Raw genomic sequence first — 25,477 nt, forward strand, 5'->3', positions numbered from 1 at the left:
TGGCTTCAAATGCAGGTTGAGAGATGTGAAGATACTAGAGGTTCCAAACTACTTAAATGTTTGGAACGCCTCTCAAGGGCTCCTTGGCCATTCCGTGCATATAGTCACCCCTCCCCTCCCCACAGAGAGACAGATGTCATTGGACACCCACGGCATGCGCGTCCCTGTGCCCGACACTGAGAGGACACTAAGATTTCTTTCTTTCTTTCTTTCTTTCTTTTTTTTTTTTTGAGATGGAGTTTCACTCTTGTTTCCCAGGCTAGAGTGCAATGGAGCGATTTCGGCTCACCGCAACCTCCGCCACCTGGGTTCAAGCGATTCTTCTGCGTTAGCCTCCCAAGTAGCTGGGATTACAGGCATGCGCCACCATGCCCAGATAATTTTGTATTTTTAGTAGAGATGGGGTTTCTCCATGTCGATCAGGCTGGTCTCAGACTCCCAACCTCAGGTGATCTGCCTGCCTCAGCCTCCCAAAGTGCTGGGCTTACAGGTGTGAGCCACTGGGCCCAGCTGACACTGAGATTTCTTTTAACATTTCTTTGAGTCTAGTAGGGCAGACTTTTTTCTGTGTGACTTTGGTTTTAGAAGATGTTAAAGGTTACGGGCCGTTTATCATAGTAACCAAGGCAAAGTCGCCGCCAGTGCTGCTGCTTCCCTCAAATTCTGGTTCTTGCAAGGGCTTACTGGCTTGAGATGATGATCCTCTTCCAGGTGACCGTGGGACATTTGAGACACCTGAGAAAGGTGTCATACTGGGCCCCAGGCTTTCCACAGACACACCCTGAGGGGAAGCTTCCAAGCAGCTCAGGAGTGGTGGAAACACTGGGGGCTGTGATCCTTGTTTTTAGCTGCTTTGGTGCTGGGGAGGCTGAGAACGTGACCCTCTTTTACTGTCCCAGAGTGGAATGTTCCATGATCTGGACTTAATAACCCAGGAAATGACACATCCTTAATTGAAAGAGCTGCTATGCATTGGGAGAAATATGTGCCTGGGAAATATTTTTAGTATGGCCTTGGCTATTTTTCCTTCATCAATGTCTTTCTTCTCTCATGTTCCTTGCATGCTCCCTCCCCTGAGTCTGAAACTACCAGGTGTCTGTGTAAGCCTTTCCTCTAGCCCCTGGCCCAGACTCTTTGGCTGCAGTAGTTTCCGAGTATCAAAATTTGTCTCTTTGCAGCTTTTCTCAGCAGAGAGGGTCCCGTTTCTGTTCCGTCCCACACTCTTTGAGGATGTTGAGGATGAACCCAGAAACAGTGGGAAAACCAACAGCCTAAGGCAGAGGAGCTGCCTAACTGGCCATGCTGCTTGTATGGGGGAGCGGGGTCTCAGCTTGCTGGTGTATTTCTAGTGCATTCCCACAAAGAAAGATTCTCCTGTGAGCTCAGCAGTCACCCGGTAACTTTGCTTGCTCAGTCAGCACAAGTCCCAAGTGCTCGCTCCCTCCCACTGTTTAGTCTGTGAAATTCGCTGAGGTTCCAGAATTGGCTCACTGCATACTTTGCATCTGATGTCATCACCCATTCTCTGGGGCTTGCCCTGGATTTCTTTGTCCTATACACTTGAAGGTATCATGGTATGTCTGTGGCTCTCTGTCTTGTAGGTCTTTACAGAGCTGTGTCCCAGTCAGATAAGAACAGAGATAGCCTTGCCAACTGGTAAGGCAGGTGAGGGGGTTTCTCTGCTTCCCTTCCTCCCAGTGCACACAGTGGAGGGGGAGGTCCTCAGTGGCCTTTTTCCTCTAGGTCAGTTCAGCATAATAATCATTTATCGAGTGCCTACTGTGTACCAGGTGGGCGAAGAAAATGTCAGTTCAGCAGAAAGCTAGCACCTTTCCTCTGATCTCTTTTAATTGAGTTGAGGGGACCTGGTCAAAATCAGAAAATTCAGAGCCCAGATTTCATTGTTTATATGATACTGCCTGATACTTCGTAAAGGCTTGGTAGATAGAGGGGCCTGAGCCTTGAATTCTAGCTCTGCCTCTTACTAGCTGTGTGACCTTGGGAAAACCATGTAACACATCTGAAACTCAGTCTCCTGAGATCTAAGGTGGAAATAATACTAACTTCTTCACCACCAGATTGTTGAGACAATGCAATGGGATATACACAGAACACTCAGCGCAGTGCCTGGCCCCTGGTAGGTGCTCAGTAAATGCTAATTATTGCTGACTTTGGTGTCCATGAGTAACTCCATCCCCATCATTTCTGAGAACTGGCGGCTACAGAAGTGTAGAAGCACATAGACAAATGTAATGGAGAAGACTTTGCTGTGGCTTGTGGTACACTTCTTTCTTTCCCATTAAATTAAGCCAGCCCACACAGCTCATCAGCTTACTGATGGGATGATGGTGTTCTCTTCAAGGAAGGATTGGAGAGTTCCTATAACCAACATACTAGGCCCTAGATAATAGCTCTTCCAAATTGTGTTGTAAGATGTTGCCCCCAAACACTCACGAGGGACATTTATAAGCAGCTGCCCTGGAAATAAAGGGATGCATCATTTTCTGTTCAAATGATATCACAAGGATGATATTAACCCTGGCTTCTTCAGAGCTGAATCAGAAGTACACCTCTGTGATGAAGGCTGCTTGCCCCTCTAGCTAAACTTGCCTGCCACCCACAGAAAACTGGCTCTGGTGTGTGGGTGTTCCTCTCTCTTCTTCTGGTGCCCACAATTACCCCTCTGGTTTCTTATTGCAGAACCAACATGTGTGCCTTTGAAGACCAAAACTTAGGAAGCATACAGGCCAGGCTTCCCTTCTGAAAATGATTACATAGGGTTTCCCAGAATGGCGTTTGTGGGTGAACATTGGGGTAATCAGGCTGGGACATTTCATTTTTTGGGATATGAGATAGGAAAGATTTTCTGGGTCCTTCTACCTCCTTTACCCCACCTACATAAAAAACAAGTATTCCTCTACATTATTTCCAGTTAGCACATAACTTCTACCATTTGGGGAAAATATTTCTTAAAATTAATTAAAATTTTTATTTTGAGATAATTGTAGATTCACTTGCAGTTTTAGGAAATAATACAGAGAGATCCCCTATACCCTTTACCAATTTCCCTCAGTGGTAACATCTTGAAAACACAATAGTAACAAAACCAGGATATTGACATCAATACACTCAAGATACTGAACATTTCCATTTCTGCAAGGGTTTCTCATGTTGCCCTTTTATAGCCACACTCACTTTCCTCCTGTTCCCTCACCCTCCTTAACCCCTGGCAACCTACTCATCTACTCTTTATATTTTTATTATTTCAAGAATGTTATATTAATGGAATCATACAGTATGTAACCTGGATTAGCCTTTTTACTCAGTATAATTGGAGATTTATTTAGGTTTTTGTATCAATAGGTTTATGTATCAATAGTTTGTTCCTTTTCTTCTGTGAGTTTGTCTTTTTTTATTGTGTTAAAAAACACATGGAATTTATGATCTTAATCATTTTTAAGTGTATTATAATGTTTGCTGTATGTACATTGTTGTGAAACACATCTCTAGAACTTTTTTATCCTGCAAAACTGAAACTCTATACCCATTAAAAAACAACCTCACCTTTCCCCATCTCTCAAGTCCCTAGCAACCACTGTAATACTTTCTAAGAGTTTGATTACTTTAGATATCTTATATAATTGGAGTCATGCATTTGTCTTTTTTCAATTAGCATAATGTCCTCAAGGTTTTCCCATGTTGTAGTATATGATGGGATTTCCTTTTTTTTTTTTAAGGCTGAATAATATCCCATTTTTTTTTCGCATTTTTATTCATGTTGATATGGTTTGTCTGTGTCCCCACCCAAATCCCATCTTGAATTCCTGGGGGAGGGACGCAGTGTGAGGTAATTGAATCATGGGGTCAAATCTTTCCCATGTTGTTCTCGTGATAATGAATAAGTCTCACAAGATCTGATGGTTTTAAAAAGAGGAGCTCCCCTGCACAAGCTCTCTCTCTCTTTGCCTGCTCCATCCATGTAAGATGTGACTTGCTCCTCCTTCCACCATGATTGTGAGGCCACCCCAGCCATGTGGAACTGTAAGTTCAATTAAACCTCTTTCTTTGTAAATTGCCCAGTCTTGGGTATATCTTTATCTGCAGCATGAAAACTCACTAATACACGTTTTTATGGACGTTTAGGTTGCTTGCATCTCCTGGCTATTGTGAGTAATGCTGTAATGAACATGGGTGTGCAAATATCTCTTTGAGATTCTTCTTCATTTCTTTTGTATATAATCAAAAGTGGGATTGCTGAATCATATGGTAAATTTTTAATTTTTTGAGGAATCTCCATACTGTTTTCATAGTAGCTACACCATTTTACATTCCCACCATCAATACGCAAGGGCTCCAATTTCTCCACATCCTTACCAACATTTGTTTTCTGTCTTTTTGATAGTGGCCATCTTAACAGATGTGAGGTGATATCTCATTTTGGTTTTGATTTGCATTTCTTTAATGATTAGTGATGTTGAATATCTTTTCATATGCTTGTTAATCATTTTTGGCTAAATGTCCATTCAAATCATTTGATCAGTTTTTAATCGAGCTATTTGTTTTTTGTTGTGGAGTTGTAGGATTTTTTAATATATTCTGGATATTAATTCCTTATCATGCATATGTTTTGCAAATATTTTTCCTATTTCGTAAGTTGCCTTTTCACTCTGTTGTTTCCTTTGTGGTGCAGAAGTTTTAAAGTTTTAGTTCTATTTTTTAATTTTGCTTTTGTTGCTTGTGTTTTGTGTCATATTGAAGAAACCATCGCCAAATTCAGTGTTAGGAAGCTTTATTTTATTTTATTTTATTTTTTAATAGAAACAGAGTCTCAGGCTGGTCTCGAACTCCTGGGCTCAAGTGATTCTCCTTACCTTGGCCTCCCAAAGTGCTGGGATTACACGTGTCAGCCACAGCACCTGGCCCCCTATGTTTTCTTTTAGAAGTTTTATATTTATAGTTTCTGGTCTTATGTTTAGGTCTTTAATCTATTTTGAATTATTATTATTATTATTATCATTTTTGAGACGAAGTCTCATTCTGTTGCCTGGGCTGGAGTACAGTGGCATGATCTTGGCTCACTGCAACCTCTATCTCCTGGGTTCAAGTGTTTCTTCGGTCTCAGCCTCCTGAATATCTAGAACTACAGGCTTGCGTTGCCACTCTCGGCTAATTTTTTTGTAGTTTTTGGTAGAGATGGAGTTTCACTGTGTTGGCCAGGCTGGTCTCGAACTCCTGACCTCAAGTTATCTCCTGCCTCCGCCTCCCAAAGTGCTGGGATTACAGGCGTGAGCCACGGTCCCTGGCCAAATTATTTTTTTATGTGGTGTTAGGTAAGGGTCTAGCTTTATTCTTTTACATGTGAATATCCAGTTTTTCCAACACCATTGAAGAAATTATTCTTTAACCATTGTGTAGCTGTGGCACCCTTGTCGAAGATCATTTGACAGTGTATCCAAAGGTTTATTCGTGGGCTCTCTATTCTATTTCATTGGTCTCTATATCTGTCTTATGCTAGTACCATACTGTTTTGATTACTGTAGCTTTGTAAAATGTTTTGAAATAAGGATGTATGAGGCCTCCATTTTTGCTTTTCCTTCTCAAGGTTGTTTTGACTATTTAGGGTCCTTGGAGATTTTATATAATTTTACAATGGTGTTTTTTATCTGTAAAAAATGCCATTAGGGTTTTGATAATGATTGCATTGAAGATGTAGATAGATGCTTTGGGTAGTACAGATATTTTAACAATCTTAAGTCTTCCAGTCCATGAACATGAGATGTCTTTGTTTATTTGTGCATTCTTTGGTTTCTTTCAACAACGTTTTATACTTTTAAACATTCAAAAATGTTTCATAATTTTAAAATGTACTCTATTCAGTGTATAAGTCTTTCACCTCCTTGGCTAAGTTTACTAGGTATTTTGTTCTTTTTGATGATTACACATGAGATTGTTTTCTTAGTTTTCTTTTTGGATTATTCATTGGTAGTGTATAGAAACAACTGTTTTTTGTTTGTTGATTTTGTGTTTTGCAACTGTGAATTCATTTATTAGTTCCAATAGTTTGTGTGTGTGTGTGTGTGTGTGTGTGTGTGTTTGTGTAGTGGGGGGGATCTTTAGGGTTTTCTGTGTATTCGATCATCGCGTCTCTGAACAGATACAATTTTACTTCTTCCTTCCCAATTTGGATGCCTTTTATTTATTTGTATTGCCTAAGGTCTCTGATTAGGACCTCCAATACTATGTTGAAAAGAGGTGGTAAAAGTTGGCTTTCTTGCCTTGCTTGCTGATCTTAAGAGGAAAAGCTTTTGGTTTTTCATTTTGAGTAAGATGTTAGCTGTGGGCTTTTCATACATGGACTTTATTATGTGGAGGTAATTTCCTTCCATTCCTGTTTTGTTGAGTATTTTTATCATGAAACTTTGTTAAATTTTGTCAAATGCTTTTTCTGCATTCAGATGACTGTAGTTTTTGTCCTTCATTCTGTTAATGTGATGTGTTACACTGATTGATTGTTATATGTTAAAACATCCTTGCATTACAGGAATAAATTCCACTTGGTCATGGTGTTTAATCCTTTTAATATGCTGTTGAATTTGGTATGCTAGTATTTTGTTGAGTATTTTTGCATCAATATTCATTAGTAATATCAGTCTATAGTTTTTTTTTGTTTGTTTGTGGTATCTTTGTCTGGTTTTGGTATCAGGGTAATACTGGCCTCATAGAATGAGTTTGGAAGCATTCTCTCCTCTTCAGCTTTTTGGAAGAGTTTGAGAAGCATTAGTTTTAATTCTTTTAAAATTGTTTGATGGAATTCATGAGTGAAGCCATCTGGTTCTGGGCTTTTCTTTGTTGGAATGTTTTTGATTACTGATTGAACCTCCTTACTAGTTATAGGTCTGTTTAGAAATTTTAATTTTTTTTTTTTTGACTCAGTCTTGGTAGGTTGTGTTTTTGGGAATTTATCCATTTCTTCTAGATTTTTAAATTTGTTAATATATAATTGTTCATAGTAGTTTCTTATTATCCTTCTGTGGTATCAGCTGTAATGTCTCTTTCATTTCTGATTTATTTATTTATTTACTTACTTACTTAGAGACAGTCTGTCTCTCTTGCCCAGGCCGGAGTGCAGTGTCTCACTGCAACCTCAGCTTCCTGGGTTCAAGTGATCTTCTCACTTCAGCTTCTTGAGTAGCTGAGACTACACAAGTATGTGTCACTATATCTGGTTAATTTTTTTTGTAATTTTTGTAGAGACGGGGTTTCACCATGTTGCCCAGGCTGGTCTCCAACTTATGAGCTCAAGCAATCCTCCTGCACTGACCTCCCAAAGTACTGGGATTATAGTTGTGGCATGATAGTATTGTTGAATTTTTCTGTATCCTCTCTGATTTTCTGTCTAGTTGATCTATCAGTTGTTAAGAGAGGGGTATAGAAGTCTTCAACTAAAATTGTGAATGTGTCTCTTTTCCTTTCAGTTCTATCAGTTTTTGCTTTACATATTTTGAAGCTCTGTTGTTTGATGCACACACATTTAGCATTGCTATAGCTGTTGTCAACTCTTTTGTGATTATATACTGTCCCTTTCCATCTCTGGTAAATTTACTTGTTCAGAGGTATACTTATCAGATATTATTAATAATATAACCACTCCTGTTTTCTTCTGATTAATATTGGCATGATATATTGTTCTCTACCCTTTTACTTTTAGCCTGCTTATATATTAATATCGGAAATGAGTTTTATGTTGATAGCATATATTTGGGTCATGTTTTAAAATGTACTGTTTTGTATCTACCCTGTTTGTTTCTGTCTTTCAGTTGGTTTATTTAGATGATGAACATTAATGCAATGATTGATATGTTAGGGCTTAAGTCTGGTATTTTATTTTTTGTTTTCTGTTTTCCATTTCTCTGTTTTCTTTTTCCTGCTTTCCTGTGGGTTATTTGACATCTTTTTTTTTTTTTTTTTTTTTTTTTTTAAGAATAACAGTTTTATTTGTAGTGTTTTTTATTCTATGTGTTTGTATAACCTTTTCAGTAGTTATCTGGGTATTACATTGTATATATATATATAACTTATCACAGTTTACTGGTATCATCATTTCAGGAGTTCAAAGAAGTATTGAAACTTTGCTTCTCTTTGTGAACCTTTGCCCTCCCCTGCTTACAATATAGTTAAAATAGATCCTTTTATACACTTAGAACTACATCAGATAGTGTTACAATTTTTGCTTTACTTGTCAACAAGAATTAGAATATATTAAGAGGGAAAGCATTTTTTAAAACCATGTTTTTGCTTATGGGTTCTTTTTTCATTCTCGGTATTCCAAAGTTCCTTATTATTATTATTTTTTTTTTAAAACAGAGTCTCGCTCTTGTCCCCCAGGCTGGAGTACCATGGTGCGATCTACCCTGCCACCTCCACCTCCCAGGTTCAAGTGATTCTTGTGCCTCGGCTTCTTGAGTAGCTGGAATTAACAGGCGTCCGCCACCGCGCCCAGCTAATTTTTGTATTTTTAGTAGAGACAGGTTTTTGCCATGTTGTCCAGGCTGGTCTTCAACTCCTTACCTCAGGTGAGCCACCGTGCCTGGCTGGTTCCTTCTTTTTTTTTTTTTGGTCTATTTAGATAACTTCCTTTAAACATTGTTAGGGTAGCTTTGCTAGAGATAAATGCTCTCAGTTTCCCTGTATCTGAGAATGTCTTGATTTCTTCTTCATTCTTGAAGGATATTTCCACTGTATACAGAATGCTAAGCTGGCAGTTTTTTTTCTTTCAGCAGCTGAAAACATTGTGCTACTTCCTTCTTTTCTTTATGGATTCTGATAAGAAATCTGCTGTCCTTTGAATTGGTTTTCCCCTCTAGATATGGTGTCATTTTTCTCTTACTGCTTTGAAAATTCTTTCTTTGTTGTAGTTTTCAGAAATTTACTATGCTGTGTTTTGGTGTAGATTTTTTTAGGTTTATCCTGTTTCCTGTTCACTTCACTTATTTATGTCTTCTGCCAAATTTAGGACACCTTCAGACATGATTTCTTCTAGTACTTTTCTAGTTCCACCTTTTTTCTCTTCTTCCAAGACTCCATTGACATGAATTTTTGATCTTTTATATATTCCCATAAGTTTGTGAGGCTCTTCATTTCTTTTTTTTCCTCCCCATTCTATTTTTCTATGTTCTTGAAATTGTATAATTTCTAATATTCTACCTTCCAGTTCACTGATTCTTTCCTTCGTCTCCTTCATGCTGCTGCTGAGTGTATCCACTGTGATTTTATTTCAGTTACTTTGTCAGTTCTAGAATTTCCATTTCATTCTTTATATCTTCTGTTTGTTGAGACTTTACTTTTTTTGTTTCAAGTGTGCTCATAATTGTTCATTGAAACATTTTTATGATGACTGTGTTACCATCTTTGTTAGATAATCCCAACATCTCTGTCATCTTGGTGTTGGCATCTCTTTATTGTCTTATTTACAGTTTGATATCTTCCTGGTTCTTCTAAGAGATGTGATTTTTCAACTGACTCTTGAGCATTCTTGTTATTATGTTATTAGATTCTGGATCTCATTAAAACCTTCTGTTTTCACTGGCTTCCTCTCAGATGGGGGTTGGGGATGCTGCCTCATTACTGACAGGTGGGGGTAGAAAGTCTCATTTCCCCACTGCCTATGTCACACCTGAGGTCATTGGGGCCACTCATTACTGCTGGATGGGGTGGGAGTTCTGGCTCCGCACACGGCCTCCACTGACACCTTATGGGTGATGGTAGCCTAGACACTGCTGGGCAGCGGTGAGAGTCCTGATTCTCTCCTAGGTTTTTTTCATTACAGCTGGGTAAGGATGAAATATGGACCCCCTATTGGCCTTTCTCTGGGCCTATCCCAGTGAGATAGTTGGGGAACCACATCATAGCCTGGTGAGGCTGGAAGTCTGGACTCCCCACTTGGCCTTTTCTGGCATTTGGCTGGAGAATAGTGGTTGTTGTTTCAACGTGTTGTGTTTTGCTGGGCTGCCCCTTTCTGGCCATTTGGTCAGAGACAGCAGGCTCCTCTCGAGACTTCTGTCTGTGCCCATGGCCCTTTCCAGGTTGCTGCCCTCGGCTCCATGTCTGGGATGTTCAAGGAAACAAAAACACTGTGGGAGCTCACCATCATGGTCCTCAGGACGCGGGGTCCCTAGCCAGTCTGACTTCTGTTGCCCTGTCAGAGTATTCTCATGTTGTTTTATATGTAATGCCCAGGGTTTTTGGTTGTACTGGGTGAAACAGGGAAAAATATATCTACCTCATCTTCTCAGACAGGAAAAGATTTTTATGAGGAGACCATCTCCTGTCTGGATGCTTTCAATAATTAATGTAATCCCCCTTTCTCTTCCAATCTTTGTCTCACAGGTAGTTTTATTAAAGTATCAAGATATTCTTACTATGTGAGAAAATGACCCTACTAAGGTTATATCAGCAGTGAGGATTTTTTTCTTATGACTGTCTTATTTTAGCAACCTCTGCCTCCTAGGTTCAAGCAATTTTACTGCCTCAGCCTCCCGAGTAGCTGGGATTACAGGCGCACACCACAGCGCCCGGCTAGTTTTTTTTTGTATTTTAGTAGAGATGGGGTTTCACTGTGTTGACCAGGCTGGTCTCAAACTCCTGAGCTCAGTCAATCTGCCTGCCGCGGCCTCCTAAAGTTCTGGGATTACAGGCGTGAGCCACTGTGTCTGGCCTAGCTGAGATTTATATAGATAATTAAGTTGCTGCCACAGATGACAGCCCAAGTTAAAAAAAAGCCCCTTATATCCTCACTCTGGGCACTTAATGGTTCTGATGGAGTAGACTTTCATCCCAGGGTTGCTGTGCTGACCCATGCTCCAGAGCCATGAACATACTGCTTTCCATCCTCCTTGTCCTTCTGACCCTCACCCCAGCTGCCCTTTTGACTGGAGCAGCTGTGAGAGTCGCATAATGTCTGCAGGCTCAGCCTCCAAAATCCTCCTCTGGGAGGTGGGCTCAAGGGGAGTTTCTTCTTATGTTCTAAAGACCACTGGGATCCTCCTACACCTGGCTCTGTCAGCCACCTGATTCGGCAGGGATGGGAGTGGCGTGGCTAGAGTAACCCTGGGGCCCTCAGGTCACTGAGGGCCTAAAATAGTGGGAGAAAATATTCAACATTTAGGAAACTGATACACATCAGCTCCCAGGGAGAAACAAGAACTAGGAAACGTTGTGTAATGTATTGTTACTCTATAGTTGAATTTCCTTAAACTCGTTTTAAAACTGTACAGAGTGGGTTCAGAAGAAAGTGTTTATTTTCACTGTTCCACCCTCAAAACTTGTTCTCCTGGAAACTGAATGGTGTGTGTTATATTTTCTGAAGCCATATCACTGTAATATTCTTTCTTTCATTGCTGTTATTAATATAAAAATGAGAATTTTTTTGTTCCATTTCTCCTTCATATTTTTGTCATTATTTTTTAAGGTATTGTGGTAACATGTCAATACCTTGTAGTCTAGCGTCTAAGACTTAGACTTTGGATCTTAGGATGTTATTTTTGATTCAGGTGTATCAATACCTTAAGTAAGGTAATAGATATAGAAAGTCCGTTATAAATTATCCAGTGGTGTAAAGATACTATCATTATTGGGGAAAAATGGTAAGTTTTTTTTTTAAATCATTACTCATTACTGACAGGCGAGGGTAGAAAAATCATGTAAATCCTTCACAAGGTGATTTGCTGGAAGAATATTTGGTAGCCTTGTGGTCTGGGTTCTGTCATTTTTTCGGTGTGTTCTGTTGGTGGCTTCCAGACATAACATACACCAAAGAAGAGGAAAAATCTTTCCCAAGAACATTCCATAGTCTGATCTCAATTTTAAAATAGTCCTAAGTGTAATAGAAAAAAGATTTATCCAAAAATAATGTAATATGCTTATTATGGGGCAAGTTCCAAACTCAGGACTCCTAAAAGAATCAGGCATATAACTCAAAGAAAGGGCTGGGAAGTGAGACAAAGAAAGACCCTTGGTTAAAACAACTCCCCCAGGTGGCCTCATTGCCTGCCCTGGGAGGCACCCACAGGTCCCTGCAGGTGGGGGAAGAGGCCAAGCAGAGAGCAGCTGGAGTGGGCAGGACAGGCAGGGATAGCTGCTTTCCCTCCCCCAAATGCAGCCAGCTGGAGTGACCAACCCATGAATCTTGCTACTTAAATTCTGACCTTCTTTGGCAGCCGCAAAGCATATGTCACTCTTTGGGTGCCTTTTCCTTTATTGTGAGAACATGGTTGGAGTCGAAGGGAAACACCTGGCTCTTGATTGCTGTGATTGACTCTGCCTTTAGCTGCAGACCTGAGTACTGAACATGCCCCAGAGGTTGTCTCAGAAAAGAGAAAGGAAGAAAGGAGAGGGAGAGAGGAAGAGGAAAAGGTAACTTGCAGAGAATTACCCAGGGAAAACATATACCCTGGAAATGAGTAAGCGTAATTGATATAATTCAGTGACTCCAACCCTAAAGAGAGACTGGTTAGAGTTGCTGAATAAAACCACTCCTGGCCACTGCCTGCATCTGTAAAGCTGGGAGCAGCCTGGTGGGCTGGAGACTTTATAGCTTTATTACTCAGGAAGCACAACTTGTTTATATACAAATCTATCCATCTGCATCAATAAATTGCCCCATCATCTGATATTTGCTCTTTGGTTCCACTGGGCACACTAGCCTTCCTCCCTAGCAGCTCAGGCTGAGAGGAAGGAGGTGATTTGGGGCCAGGAGGTGGGGCTGCCTATGTCCCTGGCACAGCCCTCAGAGGCCAGCTGCCCTGGAGGACTTTGTGAGCCTACAGGAACAGGGGGAGCGCAGCAAGGAGGAAGGAGGCCCTGGACCCACTCTGCAGTGTACATTCACTTGCCTGATGCCTGCTGAACTGTGACCTGTGCCTGGCATTGAGCCAGGCCTGAGAGTGTGATGGGGAGCAAGACAGGCCATGTCCCTGCCCTCCTGGGGCTTACTTTCCAGGGGGAGACAGACAACAAAGAAATAAGGGAATACAAATGGAATCCATGGTGAGAGAGCAGGTAGGGAGTTAAGAGTGATGGTGGGGATGTGGCGGACTGTTTGGAGTCGGAGTCAGGAAGGCCTCTTTGAGGAGTGCACTTGAGCAAAGACCTGGATGAAGCATGGGAGCCATGACAACACCTGGGAAGGGCATTGCAGGCTGAGGGCGCAGTAGGTGCATAGGCTGTGAAGCTAGTGTTTCCCAGGCACAGCAGGAAGCCTGGTCTCAGTAGAGTAAAGTGAGCCAGGGCTGGCAGGGTATGTGTATGGAGGGAGAAGTGTGGGTCACATATGTGAGGGACTTTTTCCTCTGTGATAACATTTACTCCCAAAAAGTTTATTTTGATTAAACATATATTTTAGTATTAAAACTAAATATTTTGTGCTAACTCAAATGAGAATACATTGAGCCACAGCATGACATAGTCTGATTCATGTTTAAAATATCACTCTGGGCGAGACACTCTGGTCCATGCCTGTAATCCCAGCGCTTTGGGAGTCTGAGGCTGGAGGATCACTTGAGGCCAGGACTTTGAGACCAGCCTGGGCAATACAGCAAGACCCTGTCTCTACAAAAATAATGACAAAATTAGCAGTGGATGGTGGCATACCTGTAATCCTAGCCACTCAGGAGGCTGAGGCAGGAGGATTTATCTATTGAGGCCAGTAGTTCGAGGTTACAGTTATCTGTGAATGCACCACTGTACTCCAGCCTGAGTGATAGAGTGAGTCCCTGTCTCTAAAAAGCATGAAAAACATCGCTCTGATATTTCGAATAGAGGCCATCACTCTGGCCTTTAGTCAAAAATAAGACTGTCCTTGGGCCGTTAGTGATAGCGGAGATAAGTCATGCATCTTGTCAGCTGTGCTGGTAAGGCATGGCATGGCTTGGACCTGGGGGAGTGGGGGAGGTGAGAAGGGGTCAGATGCAGGATAGATTTACAGGTATAGCTGATGAGAGACTACCTTCCTGTCACCGTCCACCACTTAGAAAGTGGAGCCCTGGGGGAAAGAGGCAGGCTCTGCCTGTCTTGTCCTGTTCTGGTTCACCCAGAATGACAGGAGGAAGGTGAGGAAGACAAGGCCTGGCTTGCCCAGTCCCTGGGCCTGAACATCAACACTTCACAAAGCACTGACATGTCCCATCCTTACCACCAACCTGTGAACCAGGCAAGGAAAGTACTGTTACCTCTGTGTTATAGGTGAGGAGACCCAAGCGCCTGGTCTTGAGAATTAGGAAGTATTTATAGACAGGGAAAGCACGGTGAGACCGTCGGGAATGGAGAACACTGTGATTCTTGCTCGTGAAAGCAATGTTTGTGGCCCACACGAGGGGGACCCGGCTGAGTTCTTCATGGTGGGGCTGTGGTTGACATTTTTTTTTTTTTCCTAAATTTTCTCTGGACATAATGCTGTTGATGGAATTTATAAAGAGATAGAGCATTCTCATTCCATGGGATTAGGCCCAAAAGTTTTTGAGCTACTGAAGAAGCTATTTAGAAGCTATTTAGAAGAAGAGCCTCTGATTGCATTGAAGCAGCAGCCAGCTCTGACTACAAAGACATCTCAGTTTCACTGCACTGGCAGCAGGTCTGTGGCTGATTCAGGAGAGGGCTTTGAGATCATTTCTATCCATCCTTCAAATCAGCAGTGTCTTTGCCTGGAGGAGGTTCCTGGTGAAGTTATTTTTAACTTCTGTCATGTCCTAATCAATTTTTCAAACATTCTTTACAGCTTAGACCATGCTCAGCCTCCAAGCAGCCTTGTCATCGACAAAGAATCTGAAGTTTACAAGATGCTTCAGGAGAAACAGGAGTTGAATGAGCCCCCGAAACAGTCCACGTCTTTCTTGGTTTTGCAGGAGATCCTGGAGTCTGAAGAAAAAGGTAATCAGCTCCATCTGCAGTCAGAGGCTCTTGTTGAAGGTCAGATGTGAGAGTCAGTCATTGCGGAAGCACAGGTGAACACACTCTGGAGTCGGCATGGGCTTTTAAAATGTTGAAATTCTTTAAAAGAGATAGAGGAAGAGAGGGTGCTGACCACATTTTCTCATCTGGGTCTGTAGTTAAGAAACTCCAGGCCTGGCCAACTGTGTCCTGTCATATGTACAAGAGGATGCTGAGGTTGGGGAGAGCCAGACTGCTGTGGGAGCCTGTTGGTCTGTCCCTTGGCCATTCATTTGCTTTAAGCCCAGAAGCAATACCTTGGTGGTGGCTGAGGAAGGCGAGTGATGAAGGCCATGGGCAATGAGCAGCAGAATGAAAATGAATTAGCGCTCAATGAAGCCAGCGGCTGGCTTTGCTTGGGGGCTTGTGTTTGCATTTGCTCTAGGGTGGGTGGCCTCTTGAGGGCCTGAGAGCACCCCCTTGTGGCCATGTTCTTACTTTGTGACCTTTGGCAAATCTCTGAACCTTCCCAGGCCTGTTTTCTCATCGGTCCATCAGGGATAAAAATCCTTTCCTCGCCGGGCGCGGTGGCTCAAGCCTGTAATCCCAGCACTTTGGGAGGCCGAGACGGGCGGATCACGAGGTCAGGAGATCGAGACCATCCTGGCTAACACGGTGAAACCCCGTCTCTACTAAAAAAATACAAAAAACTAGCCGGGCGACGTGGCGGGCGCCTGTAGTCCCAGCTACTCGGGAGGCTGAGGCAGGAGAATGGCTTAAACCCAGGAGGCGGAACTTGCAGTGAGCTGAGATCCGGCCACTGCACTCCAGCCTGGGCGGCAGAGCGAGACTCCGTCTCAAAAAAAAAAAAAAAAAAAAAAATCCTTTCCTCTAAGATTATCATGGTCATGAAATGGCATAAGTCGTGCAAAACATCCATCATTGTAACTGAGTACTCGCTTCATAGTTATTGTGATGTTTGAAATGTCATGAAGACGCTTTCTTGTCCTTGGGGTGAGCTTTGATGTTGAGGCACCCAGGGTCACCCCGTAGGGTTCTGCAGGTCTCAGGAGACATGCTTCTCACTGAAGACATTATGTAACGTATACTTATTATGATCATGTTTAAGTGGATAGCTGTAAAAGTATCTTCACTTAATAACAATGCTATACGTTGAGAAATTGTGACAGGTGGATGTATTGAAGAAGGGATGCTTTATTCCCTTCACAAAGGTGACTGTGGATCAGCAGCCCTCACACCTGCTTCCTCCCAGGTGGTTCCTCATCAGCACCTCCTGTGACGCTCATGGGCTGCCTTGTCCAGAGAGCTGGGTTTTGTACCCTTTCTAGTCCCTGTGATGCCCAGTCCTCCACACTCTCTCTTCCTTTCTTGAGGCTTGGGCACTTCAGTGGGGTCTTGCTTTCTATGCCCTCTTTATCTCTCTCATGGACCCATCTGCAAAGAGACAGTGGATGCCCCAGTGAGGGGACACCTTGTGATTTTGAGTGTGGGAACTGCCTCAGCCAGGCTGCAAAGGGATTGGCATGTTGGCTGAGAGGCTAGTGTCCTCTGGAAGATGAACGTCCCTCCTCAAAGTCTGCAGCTGAAGATTCAGCTTCCTGGGGAGCCCTTTCTGATAAGAAAGTTCCCTTCTGAACACACCCGACACCTGGGCTTCCTCCCCATTTGTGTGATTTCTTTAGAGACGGTGGCAATTTACAACCATAGGAAATCAGAAAACCATGGGCCATGTGTTTGCATGTGCTTCTTTTATACTAAAATGATACTGTTTTACCACTGCTTTCCTCTTTTGCTTGGAGTAGCTGAGCAGCTGGGAAGTAGTGAACCATGCTTTGTATCAAGTTCCAGTATTAGCTTCACCTGACAAACAACTTGGGGGCCAACCCTTGAGGATGACAGCTTTGTTAAAACATGTGGGAAACCACAGCTTATTTCACTCTTACCTGGATATGAAACCCTTTAATGAGAGGCAAGGTCAAGTTCATCCATGCCCAACTAAACAAATGCTGCAGAGTTCATCTGGACTCACAGAGAAGGACCTGAGCATGGATTTGGAAGCTCCATGCTCTTCAAGATCTGGACTCCTATCCTGCATGCCAGCAACCAAATTTGTGGCTTCCATTCCCAAGTTTACTTTGTGGTCCTGGTTGGCAGCTGGTGTTCCAACCATCATGCTTACCTCCAGGTGACAGGGAGGAAGAAGGGAGATAAGGCTAACCAGGAGTCCCTATTTCAGATGAGCCAGCTTTCTCCTTCCTAGAAGTTCCACACTACTCTTCCATTTAAATTTTATTGACCATGATTTAGTCACCTGGCTACACCTAGTTAAACGAGAGTCTGGGAATTAGGATACTTTTTAAAAAAATTTTATCCCTTAGTCTGGATGGTTCTTGCCCCAAAGAGAATCAAGATTCTGCTGGAAGGGAAGAGGGAGATAGCAAATCTTGTAGTTTCTCCTATATCTCTTAATGTGTACCTGCATTAAATCTTTACTGACTGTAACAAGATAAATTCCATTCTAAACATTCTTTACATGCAGAAGTCTCTTGGGGGAAGGAACCCAAATGCCTGTTTTTTTTGTTGTTGTTGTTTGTTTGTTTGAGACAGAGTCTTGCTCTGTTGCCCAGGCTGGAGTGCAGTGGCACGATCTCGGCTCACTACAACCTCTGCTTCCCAGGTTGCAGTGATTCTCCTGCCTCAGCCTCCCAAGTATCTGGGATTACAGGTGTGCACCACCATGCCCAGATAATTTTTGTATTTTTAGTAGAGATGTGGTTTCTTCATGTTGGCCAGGCTGGTCTTGAACTTGTGACCTCAGGTAATCCACCCTCCTGGACCTCCCAAAATGCTGGGATTACAGATGTGAGCCACTGCACCTGGCCCCAAATGTCTGTTTTTATTTGAGATAAAATGATGAAAGGTTAAGGCAGTAAAAGCAGTTGATGAGGGGTCCTGTTATTCAGAAAGGCCTCTGGTTTAGAAAGCAGTGCTGCAGGGCAGAAAGAGGACTGCCATCCAGGATCTGCCTCTGACCTGCTGTGACACCTCCAGCAAGTTGCCTGCCTTTCTAAGCTCTGGTTTCTGCACAGCTACAATGAAGCTAATAGCCAGGACCTCATGGGATTGTTTACAGGGTTAAGTGAAGCCGCGTCTGTAAACTGCCAGGTGCACAGTGAGTGAGGCCCCTGAAGGAAGCTTGGCTACAGCAGTATTTGGTCATAAACCTTGAAGACCCAACACAGGCTGTCTCATTTTGGGTAAAATTCAGCCTATAGGAGAAAGGGCTCTTGGTTCCTCAAACTTCATCTTGTTCTGGATCAAATTCCAAAACTTGCAGGCAGAAGAAGCCGTTATATTAAAAAAAAAAATGGTGAAATATACTTCACATAAAATTTACCATCTTAACAAATTTTAAGCGTACAATTCAGTGGTATTAAGTACATTTATGTGATTGTGCTATTATCACCACCATCCATCCATAGAACTCTTTTATTTTGCAACACTGAAACTGTTCTCATTAAAGAGTACCTCCCCATTCCTCCCTCTTCCCAACTCCTGGTAACCACCCTCCTACTTGTCTCTATGAATTTGACTACTCTAAATCTCTTATATAAGTGGCGTCATGCAGTAGTTGTCCTTTTGAGCCTGGCTTAGTTCACTTAGCATAATATCCTCAAGGTTCATCCATGTAGCGTGTGTCAGAAATTCTTTCCATTTTAAGGCAGAATATTATTCCATTGTTTGTGTATATTTTATTTTATTTATCCATTCCTGTGTCCATAGAAGGAGACTTTTAATAATTGGAGGTTTAGAAGGAGCAGTCATAGGCTGAGAAAACAGTGGTGGCCAGAGGCTGTGAGATGAGAAAGCTGGAGACTTGTTCAGCAAGTACCAAAGCTCGTTTTGGCTGGTGTCCAGGGTTCCAGGTGAATCCTTGGGTGATCTCGAGTTAGATACAGGGGACCACCAGTTGCAAGTTTAAGAGTCATGAACTTGATTCTAAAGGCAGTGTGGAGCCATGCAAGGTTGTTGAGCAGTGAAGTGGATAGAAAAACAGCTGTGATTTAGCTAATTTTCACTTTTTTTCCAGAAATATTTGAGATACAGCGTTCACTGGAAGAAGAGAAATTTGGAAAATTTTGTAGTTGCCTGGAGTTCAAGGGAAGCTAGTATTTTCACTGTAAGCTAGTTGAGAAGAAAGGAAGAGAGATTTCTTTGGATTACCAGTGCTGGCCGGATATGTGAGAGAAAAAAACCTTGAAGTCAGCAGGTGGCGCTGTAGGGCTGAACAGGCCATAGTGAATCTTGCCTTGGGCAATCTTGTGTTGGCTGCCTTCTCCGCCCCAGCTGTGCTCAGTTTTATCCAGGTCAAGTCTCTTCATTCTAGAAACAGATGTGGATTCTCCCACCAAGTGGAGATTTCATGTCCCTCCTGGCTTTTTCTCATTCTACCCTTTTGCAGCCTCTCTTCTTTCCTGGTAATTTTTCTGTGGATTGAGTGGATTCCAGGTCTTTTTTTTTTTTTTTTTTTGAGACGGAGTCTCGCTCTGTCGCCCAGGCTGGAGTGCAGTGGCCGGATCTCAGCTCACTGCAAGCTCCGCCTCCCGGGTTTACACCATTCTCCTGCTTCAGCCTCCCGAGTAGCTGGGACTACAGGCGCCCGCCACCTCGCCCGGGTAGTTTTTTGTATTTTTTAGTAGAGACGGGGTTTCACCGTGTTAGCCAGGATGGTCTCGATCTCCTGACCTCGTGATCCGCCCGTCTCGGCCTCCCAAAGTGCTGGGATTACAGGCTTGAGCCACCGCGCCCGGCCTGGATTCCAGGTCTTTAAGTGTGAAATGTGAAAAAACCCATTGCATAAGAGAGCCTGACATCATTGAGCTGGTTCTCAGCCCAATCGGTGCCTTTGCAAACTGTCCAGGTATGTAGAGATGCTGCCATTTTCTTCTTGTCTTGGGCAGGCAGCCAGATGGCTTCATCAGCCATAAAATGAGGGAATCCGTTTGGGATGCTTGAGGCATGATTCTTAGACAAGATGCCCCCCAGGCCCTTCTGAGATCCCTTTAGGCAGGGCCAGTATCAGTGTGAGGTGAGGGAGGCACTGCTTTGAGTGCATAATTTTTTTTTTAGACTGCTCTGTTGCCCAGGTTGGAGTGCAGTGGTGTGATCTCAGCTCACCACAACCTCCGCCTCCTGGGTTCAAGCCATTCTCCTGCCTCAGCCTTCCAAGTAGCTGGGACTACAGGCATGTGCCACAATGCCCGGCTAGTTTTTGTATTTTTAGTAGAGATAGGGTTTCACCATGTTGACCAGGCTGGTCTCGAACTCCTGACCTCAAGTGATCTGCCTGCCTTGGCCTTCCAAAGTGCTGGGATTATAGGCATGAGCCAGTGTGCCTGGCCTTGAGTGCAGAATTTAAGGGGGCACTAGAAAACTCAATAAGACAAAAATGACATTTAAATGCAATATTAAAAAATATATAGGTAAAATGTGGGATGAATAAAATTGGAGCTTTGGCCTCCTCCCAAAGGAAGGGAGGAAGGCTTGGGAAGGGCAAGAAGGTGCCTTAGGCTCAGGGAGAACAGAAGTACCAAGGTGGTTTCTCCTTATGCACCTGCTGGTGGGGCAGAACTGAGTCTTCCCCAAGCCCATCTGTAGAGCTCACCACTTAAAACCACGGAGCCTCCTAATGTCTGCCCCATCTCATGTGCTGCCAGGTGGACATCTGTATGCATCGGTTCCCAGTGATGAACAGTCCCAGCTCTGAGGCGGGAAGCCTAAGTCTGAGCCATGGCACCATGATAGGGCTGTTGAGAGTTCAGGCTGCATTCACATATACCCTCTTGTTGTTCCCCATAAGCCAGCCCAGTACCCCAAACCATCTCTCATGTTGTATTAGTCAGCAGTGGGTAACCTGTATTTCGGAGGGCTACCGGACAACTGTGGCTCTGCTGGGCTTGGCAGGGCTGGACCAGGCCCCCTGAGTCCTCTCATTCAAGCCCAGGGAAGGGAGAGGCACTCTGGTGCTTGCTGTTTTCATGGCAGAGGCAATAGCTCTATGGGGACAGGGCCAAACCACACTAGAGCCCTTAGTGCTTTCGCCTGTACAAAGCTCACATGTGCTCACACTGGCCAAAGGCTGGGGATGGGGAAGTCTACTCCATTGAGAGCAGGGTTTCTCAGCCTTGGTGCTATTGACATTTTGGACCATATGAGTCCTTGTTGTGGGGCTGCCCTGTGTATTTTGGGATGTTCAAGCAGCATCCCTGACCTCTGCCCACTGGATGCCAGTGGCACCCCCTTTCAGTGTGACAATCGAAACTGCTCTCTAGGAGACAAAATTGCCCCCAATAGGGAACCACTGACAGGAGGTAAGCATGGCAAGAGAGGGGCAGGGTAATTGTGGTCAAAATACAGTCAACCATGTATTCTAAATGCCCCTTGTTGCCAGGTGCAGTGGCTACTGGAGAAGCTCTGGTGGGAGGATCGCTGGAGGGCAGGACTTTGAGACACAACATAGCGAGACGCTGTCTCTAATCAGTAAAAATAGAAAATTAATAAATGTCCATTGTGTGAACATGTGTCTCAATTTTTGGTTTGGAAGTACTGGTCAGCATACAGGGACTCTTTCCGAAAGGACAAGAGAGCTAAGGCCCTTGTCTGTCAGCCCCACGATTGCCCAACATGACTGCAGTCACAGGGTGACCCTCTCCTCATCCCCTCGCCTGGCACAGGAAGCTGTTTCTTTGCTCTTGTTCAGTGGTTCTTGGATCAACAGCAACTGGGAACTTGTTGGAAATGCAAAGTCTTAGGCCCCATCCTGGGCCTTCTGGATCGGAAACTCTAGGGGTGGGGCCCAGCAATCTGTGTGTTAACCAGGCCTCCAGGTGATTTTTACCATTATTAATAGCTACCATGGTACAGGGCTTTGTTACCTAAGATGTGATGAGCTGGGCCTTAGGCAGCTCAGCATCTAGCTACTAGGGGCTTATTTTACATGCACCAGGCTGTCTACAGAAAGGTTCCTTCCTCTGATCTGTAGGAGATGATTGTCATCTGGCTGCTGTAGCATGCTGTACTCTGATGGTTTTGTTCTTTCTGTGATGTGGATTTCTTTTCTTTTTTAAAAACTTTATTTATTTTTAAATTTCCAACATTTAAGCTCAGGGGTACACGTGCAGGATGTGCAAGTTTGTTACATAGGTAACGATGTGCCATGATGGTTTGCTGCACGGATCATCCCATCACCTAGATATTAAGCCCAGCATCCATCAGCCATTCTTCCAGATGCTCTCCCTCCCCTACTCCCCACCATCTGACAGGCTCCAGTGTGTCTTGTCCCCCCACCATGTGTCCATGTGTTCTCATCATTCAGCTCCCACTTGCAAGTGAGAACATGTGGTATTTAGTTTTGTGTTCCAGCGTTAGTTTGCTGAGGGTAATGGCATCCAGTTCCATCCATGTCCCTGCAAAGGACAAGATCTCGTGCCTTTTTATGGCTGCATAGTATTCCCTGGTGTATATGTGCCACGTTTTCTTTATCCAGTCTAACATTGATGGGAATTTAGGTTGATTCCATGTCTTTGCTATGGTGAATGGTGCTGTGATGAACATAAGAGGGCATATATCTTTATGATAGAATGATTTATATTCCTTTAGGTATATACCCATTAATGGGATTGCTGGGTTGAATGGTATTTGTGCTTCTAGGGCTTGGAGGAATCACCACATTGTCTTCCACAGTGTTTGAACTAATTTACACCCCACCAACAGTGTAAAAGCATTCTTTTTTTCTCCACAACCTTGCCAGCATCTGTTGTTTTTTGACTTTTTAATAATAGCCATTTGGACTGGCATGAGTTGGTATCTCATTGTGGTTTTGATTTGTATTTCTCTAATGATCAGTGATGTCGAACTTTTTTTCATGTTTGTTGGCCACATGTGTGTCTTCTTTTGAAAAGTTCTGTTCTTTGCCCATTTTTTAATGGGGTTCTGTTCGTGCTCTTTGCCCATTTTTTTTTTTTTTTTTTTTTGAGACAGAGTCTTGCTCTGTCGCCCAGGCTGGAGTGCAGTGGCACAATCTTGGCCCACTGCAACCTCCGCCTCCTGGGTGATTCTCTTGCTTCAGCCTCCTGAGTAGCTGGAACTATAGGTGCATGACACCACACCTGGCTAATTTTTGTAATTTTAGTAGAGGAGGGGTTTGACTATGTTGGCCAGGCTATTGTCAAACTCCTGATCTCAGGTGATCCGTCCACCTCGGCCTCCCAAAGTGTTGGGATTACAGAAGTGAGCCACTGTGCCCGGCTTATTTTTTTCTTGTAAATTTGTTTAAGTTCCTTGTAGATGCTGGATAATAGACCTTTGTCAGATGGATAGATTGCAAAAATTTTCTCCCATTCTGTAGGTTGTCTCTTCATTCTGATGATAGTTTCTTTTGCAGTGCAGAAGCTCTTTAGTTTAATTACATCACATTTGTCAATTTTTGCTTTTGTTACAATTGCTTTTGGGGTCTTCATCATGAAATCTTTGCTCATGCCCATGTCCTGAATGGTGTTGCCTAGATTTTCTTCTAGTGTTTTTATAGTTTTGGGCTTTACATTTAAGTCTTTAATCCATCTTGAGCTGATTTTTGTATATGGTGTAAAGAAGGGATCCAGTTTCAATTTTCTGCATATGGTTAGCCAGGTCTCCCAGCACCATTTATTAAATAGGGAATCCTTTCCTCATTGCTTGTTTTTTGTTAGGTTTGTCAAGGATCAGACGGTTGTAGGTGTGTGGTCTCATTTCTGGGTTCTCTATTCTGTTCCATTGGTCTACGTGTCTATTCTTCTACCAGTACCATGTTGTTTTGGTTACTGTAGCCTTGTAATATAGTTTGAAGTTGGGTGGCGTGATGATTCCAGCTTTGTTGTTTTTGCTTAGGATTGTCTTGGCTTTTTGGGCTTTTTTTTGGGCCAGGTGTCAATCTCCTGTTTTATAGAAAAATAAACTGGGGACCAGAGAGGTTAAGTAACTTGCCCAGACACACAGCAGAGTCACTCCAGTTCCCATGGACTTGCTTGAACATATATTTATAACTGCTTCTGAAGAGCTGAGTGATACTTAAGCAATTCTGCCCTTCCTGGCCAATGAGAGTGTTTTCCTCATTTCAGGGGATCCCAACAAGCCCTCAGGATTCAGAAGTGTTAAAGCTCCTGTCACTAAAGTGGCTGCATCGATTGGAAATGCTCAGAAGTTGCCTATGTGTGACAAATGTGGCACTGGGATTGTGTGAGTATCTGCTTCCCACAGCCTTTGTAGACCTTGCATGTTGGGTAAACCATGAAAATGTGGAAAGTGCTGGATGTTGCACATTTTGCTTGTGAAGGAGACAAATCCGTCCCAGAAAAATGCAGCAGAAAGGCCAGGAAAGTCCTGTGTCCCAGAGCCAGGTTGAGAAGGTTTTCCTTCACTGTGGAGCCCTTAGGTTATGAACATGTAAAATGAGAAAAATCAGAGCTGCCCTGTTGAAGTAGGAGGGGTTTTGGAAAATGTCTCTGGACCCTGGGAAGGAGAAGCAAGTCTCTTATGATTGGAGGCCAGTTGGGAGGCCCTGGTTTCTGGGAGAAGCCCCAGGCTCCTGCTCAGGAAGGATGGTGCCACCTGCTCTGCTCGGGTGCCACCTGTAGGTGCTTGTCACTGATGGAGTCCCTTCCCTGCCTTGCTTCTGTAGCGGTGTGTTCGTGAAGCTGCGGGACCGTCACCGCCACCCTGAGTGTTACGTGTGCACTGACTGTGGCACCAACCTGAAACAGAAGGGCCATTTCTTTGTGGAGGATCAAATCTACTGTGAGAAGCATGCCCGGGAGCGAGTCACACCACCTGAGGGCTATGAAGTGGTCACCGTGTTCCCCAAGTGACCCAGCAGATCCGACCACTGTTCTCCAGCCGGCCTCTGCTGCAGCTTTTTCTCTCAGTGTTCTGGCCCTTGCCTCTCTTGAAAGTTCTCTGCTTACTTTGGGTTTCTCTCTGCTTGTAAAACATTGAGTCCCCTCCCTGCCTTGGTTAATTGACTCACACCAGCTGTGCGATGCCTGCTTTTACAATGAAAGGAAAACTGTTTTGTTCAGTGTCCCCTTGTCAGCAACACCATGTCCCTTCCTCCCCTCTGTTCTTCTCTGCTGCATTTGGACATCAGCCAAATTTGAACCCAATCAAATATAATGTGTCTGACGTTGATTTTGTTTTTACTCAATAAATTTATAGACGCCAAAGCAGTGTGGTGTCTGTTATCTGATCATGTGTGGCGTTTCCTACTCAAGCCTGATAAGAGTTCTGAGGTCTGTCTTCTTGTTTTGGGTTTCTTGTTTCTCTCAGATTTACTGGCCTTTTCCCCGCAACTTACATCTTAACAAGCTCTGTTCTTATATTTCTTTGAAGCTTACTTGAAATCTTCTTTCTCTAATGCTAATATAAGATACCTAGCTCTGTTTTAATGAAATGAAGTTTTCTTTGCATTGGGCTGTTCTGAGGCTTATCTGAGGAAATGAAT

At 43.4% G+C, this 25,477-nt stretch overlaps 1 protein-coding gene across 1 annotated transcript in view; it reads left to right on the forward strand.

Annotated features, from left to right (window-relative positions):
• The window catches only part of PDLIM1 (PDZ and LIM domain 1), a 57,623-nt gene extending 32,421 nt beyond the window's left edge, over positions 1-25,202 (forward strand). The window contains exons 5-7 of the mRNA XM_017894580.1: positions 14,771-14,922; positions 24,099-24,216; positions 24,659-25,202. Of these exons, the coding sequence (XP_017750069.1) occupies positions 14,771-14,922; positions 24,099-24,216; positions 24,659-24,845 (457 nt within the window). The 3' untranslated portion in view covers positions 24,846-25,202. The remainder of the gene's footprint in view (positions 1-14,770; positions 14,923-24,098; positions 24,217-24,658) is intronic.
• The last annotated feature ends 275 nt before the right edge of the window (positions 25,203-25,477 follow it).

This window comes from Rhinopithecus bieti, unplaced genomic scaffold (assembly GCF_001698545.2).
Source record: "Rhinopithecus bieti isolate Rb0 unplaced genomic scaffold, ASM169854v2 scaffold_25291, whole genome shotgun sequence".
NCBI lineage: Eukaryota > Metazoa > Chordata > Mammalia > Primates > Cercopithecidae > Rhinopithecus > Rhinopithecus bieti.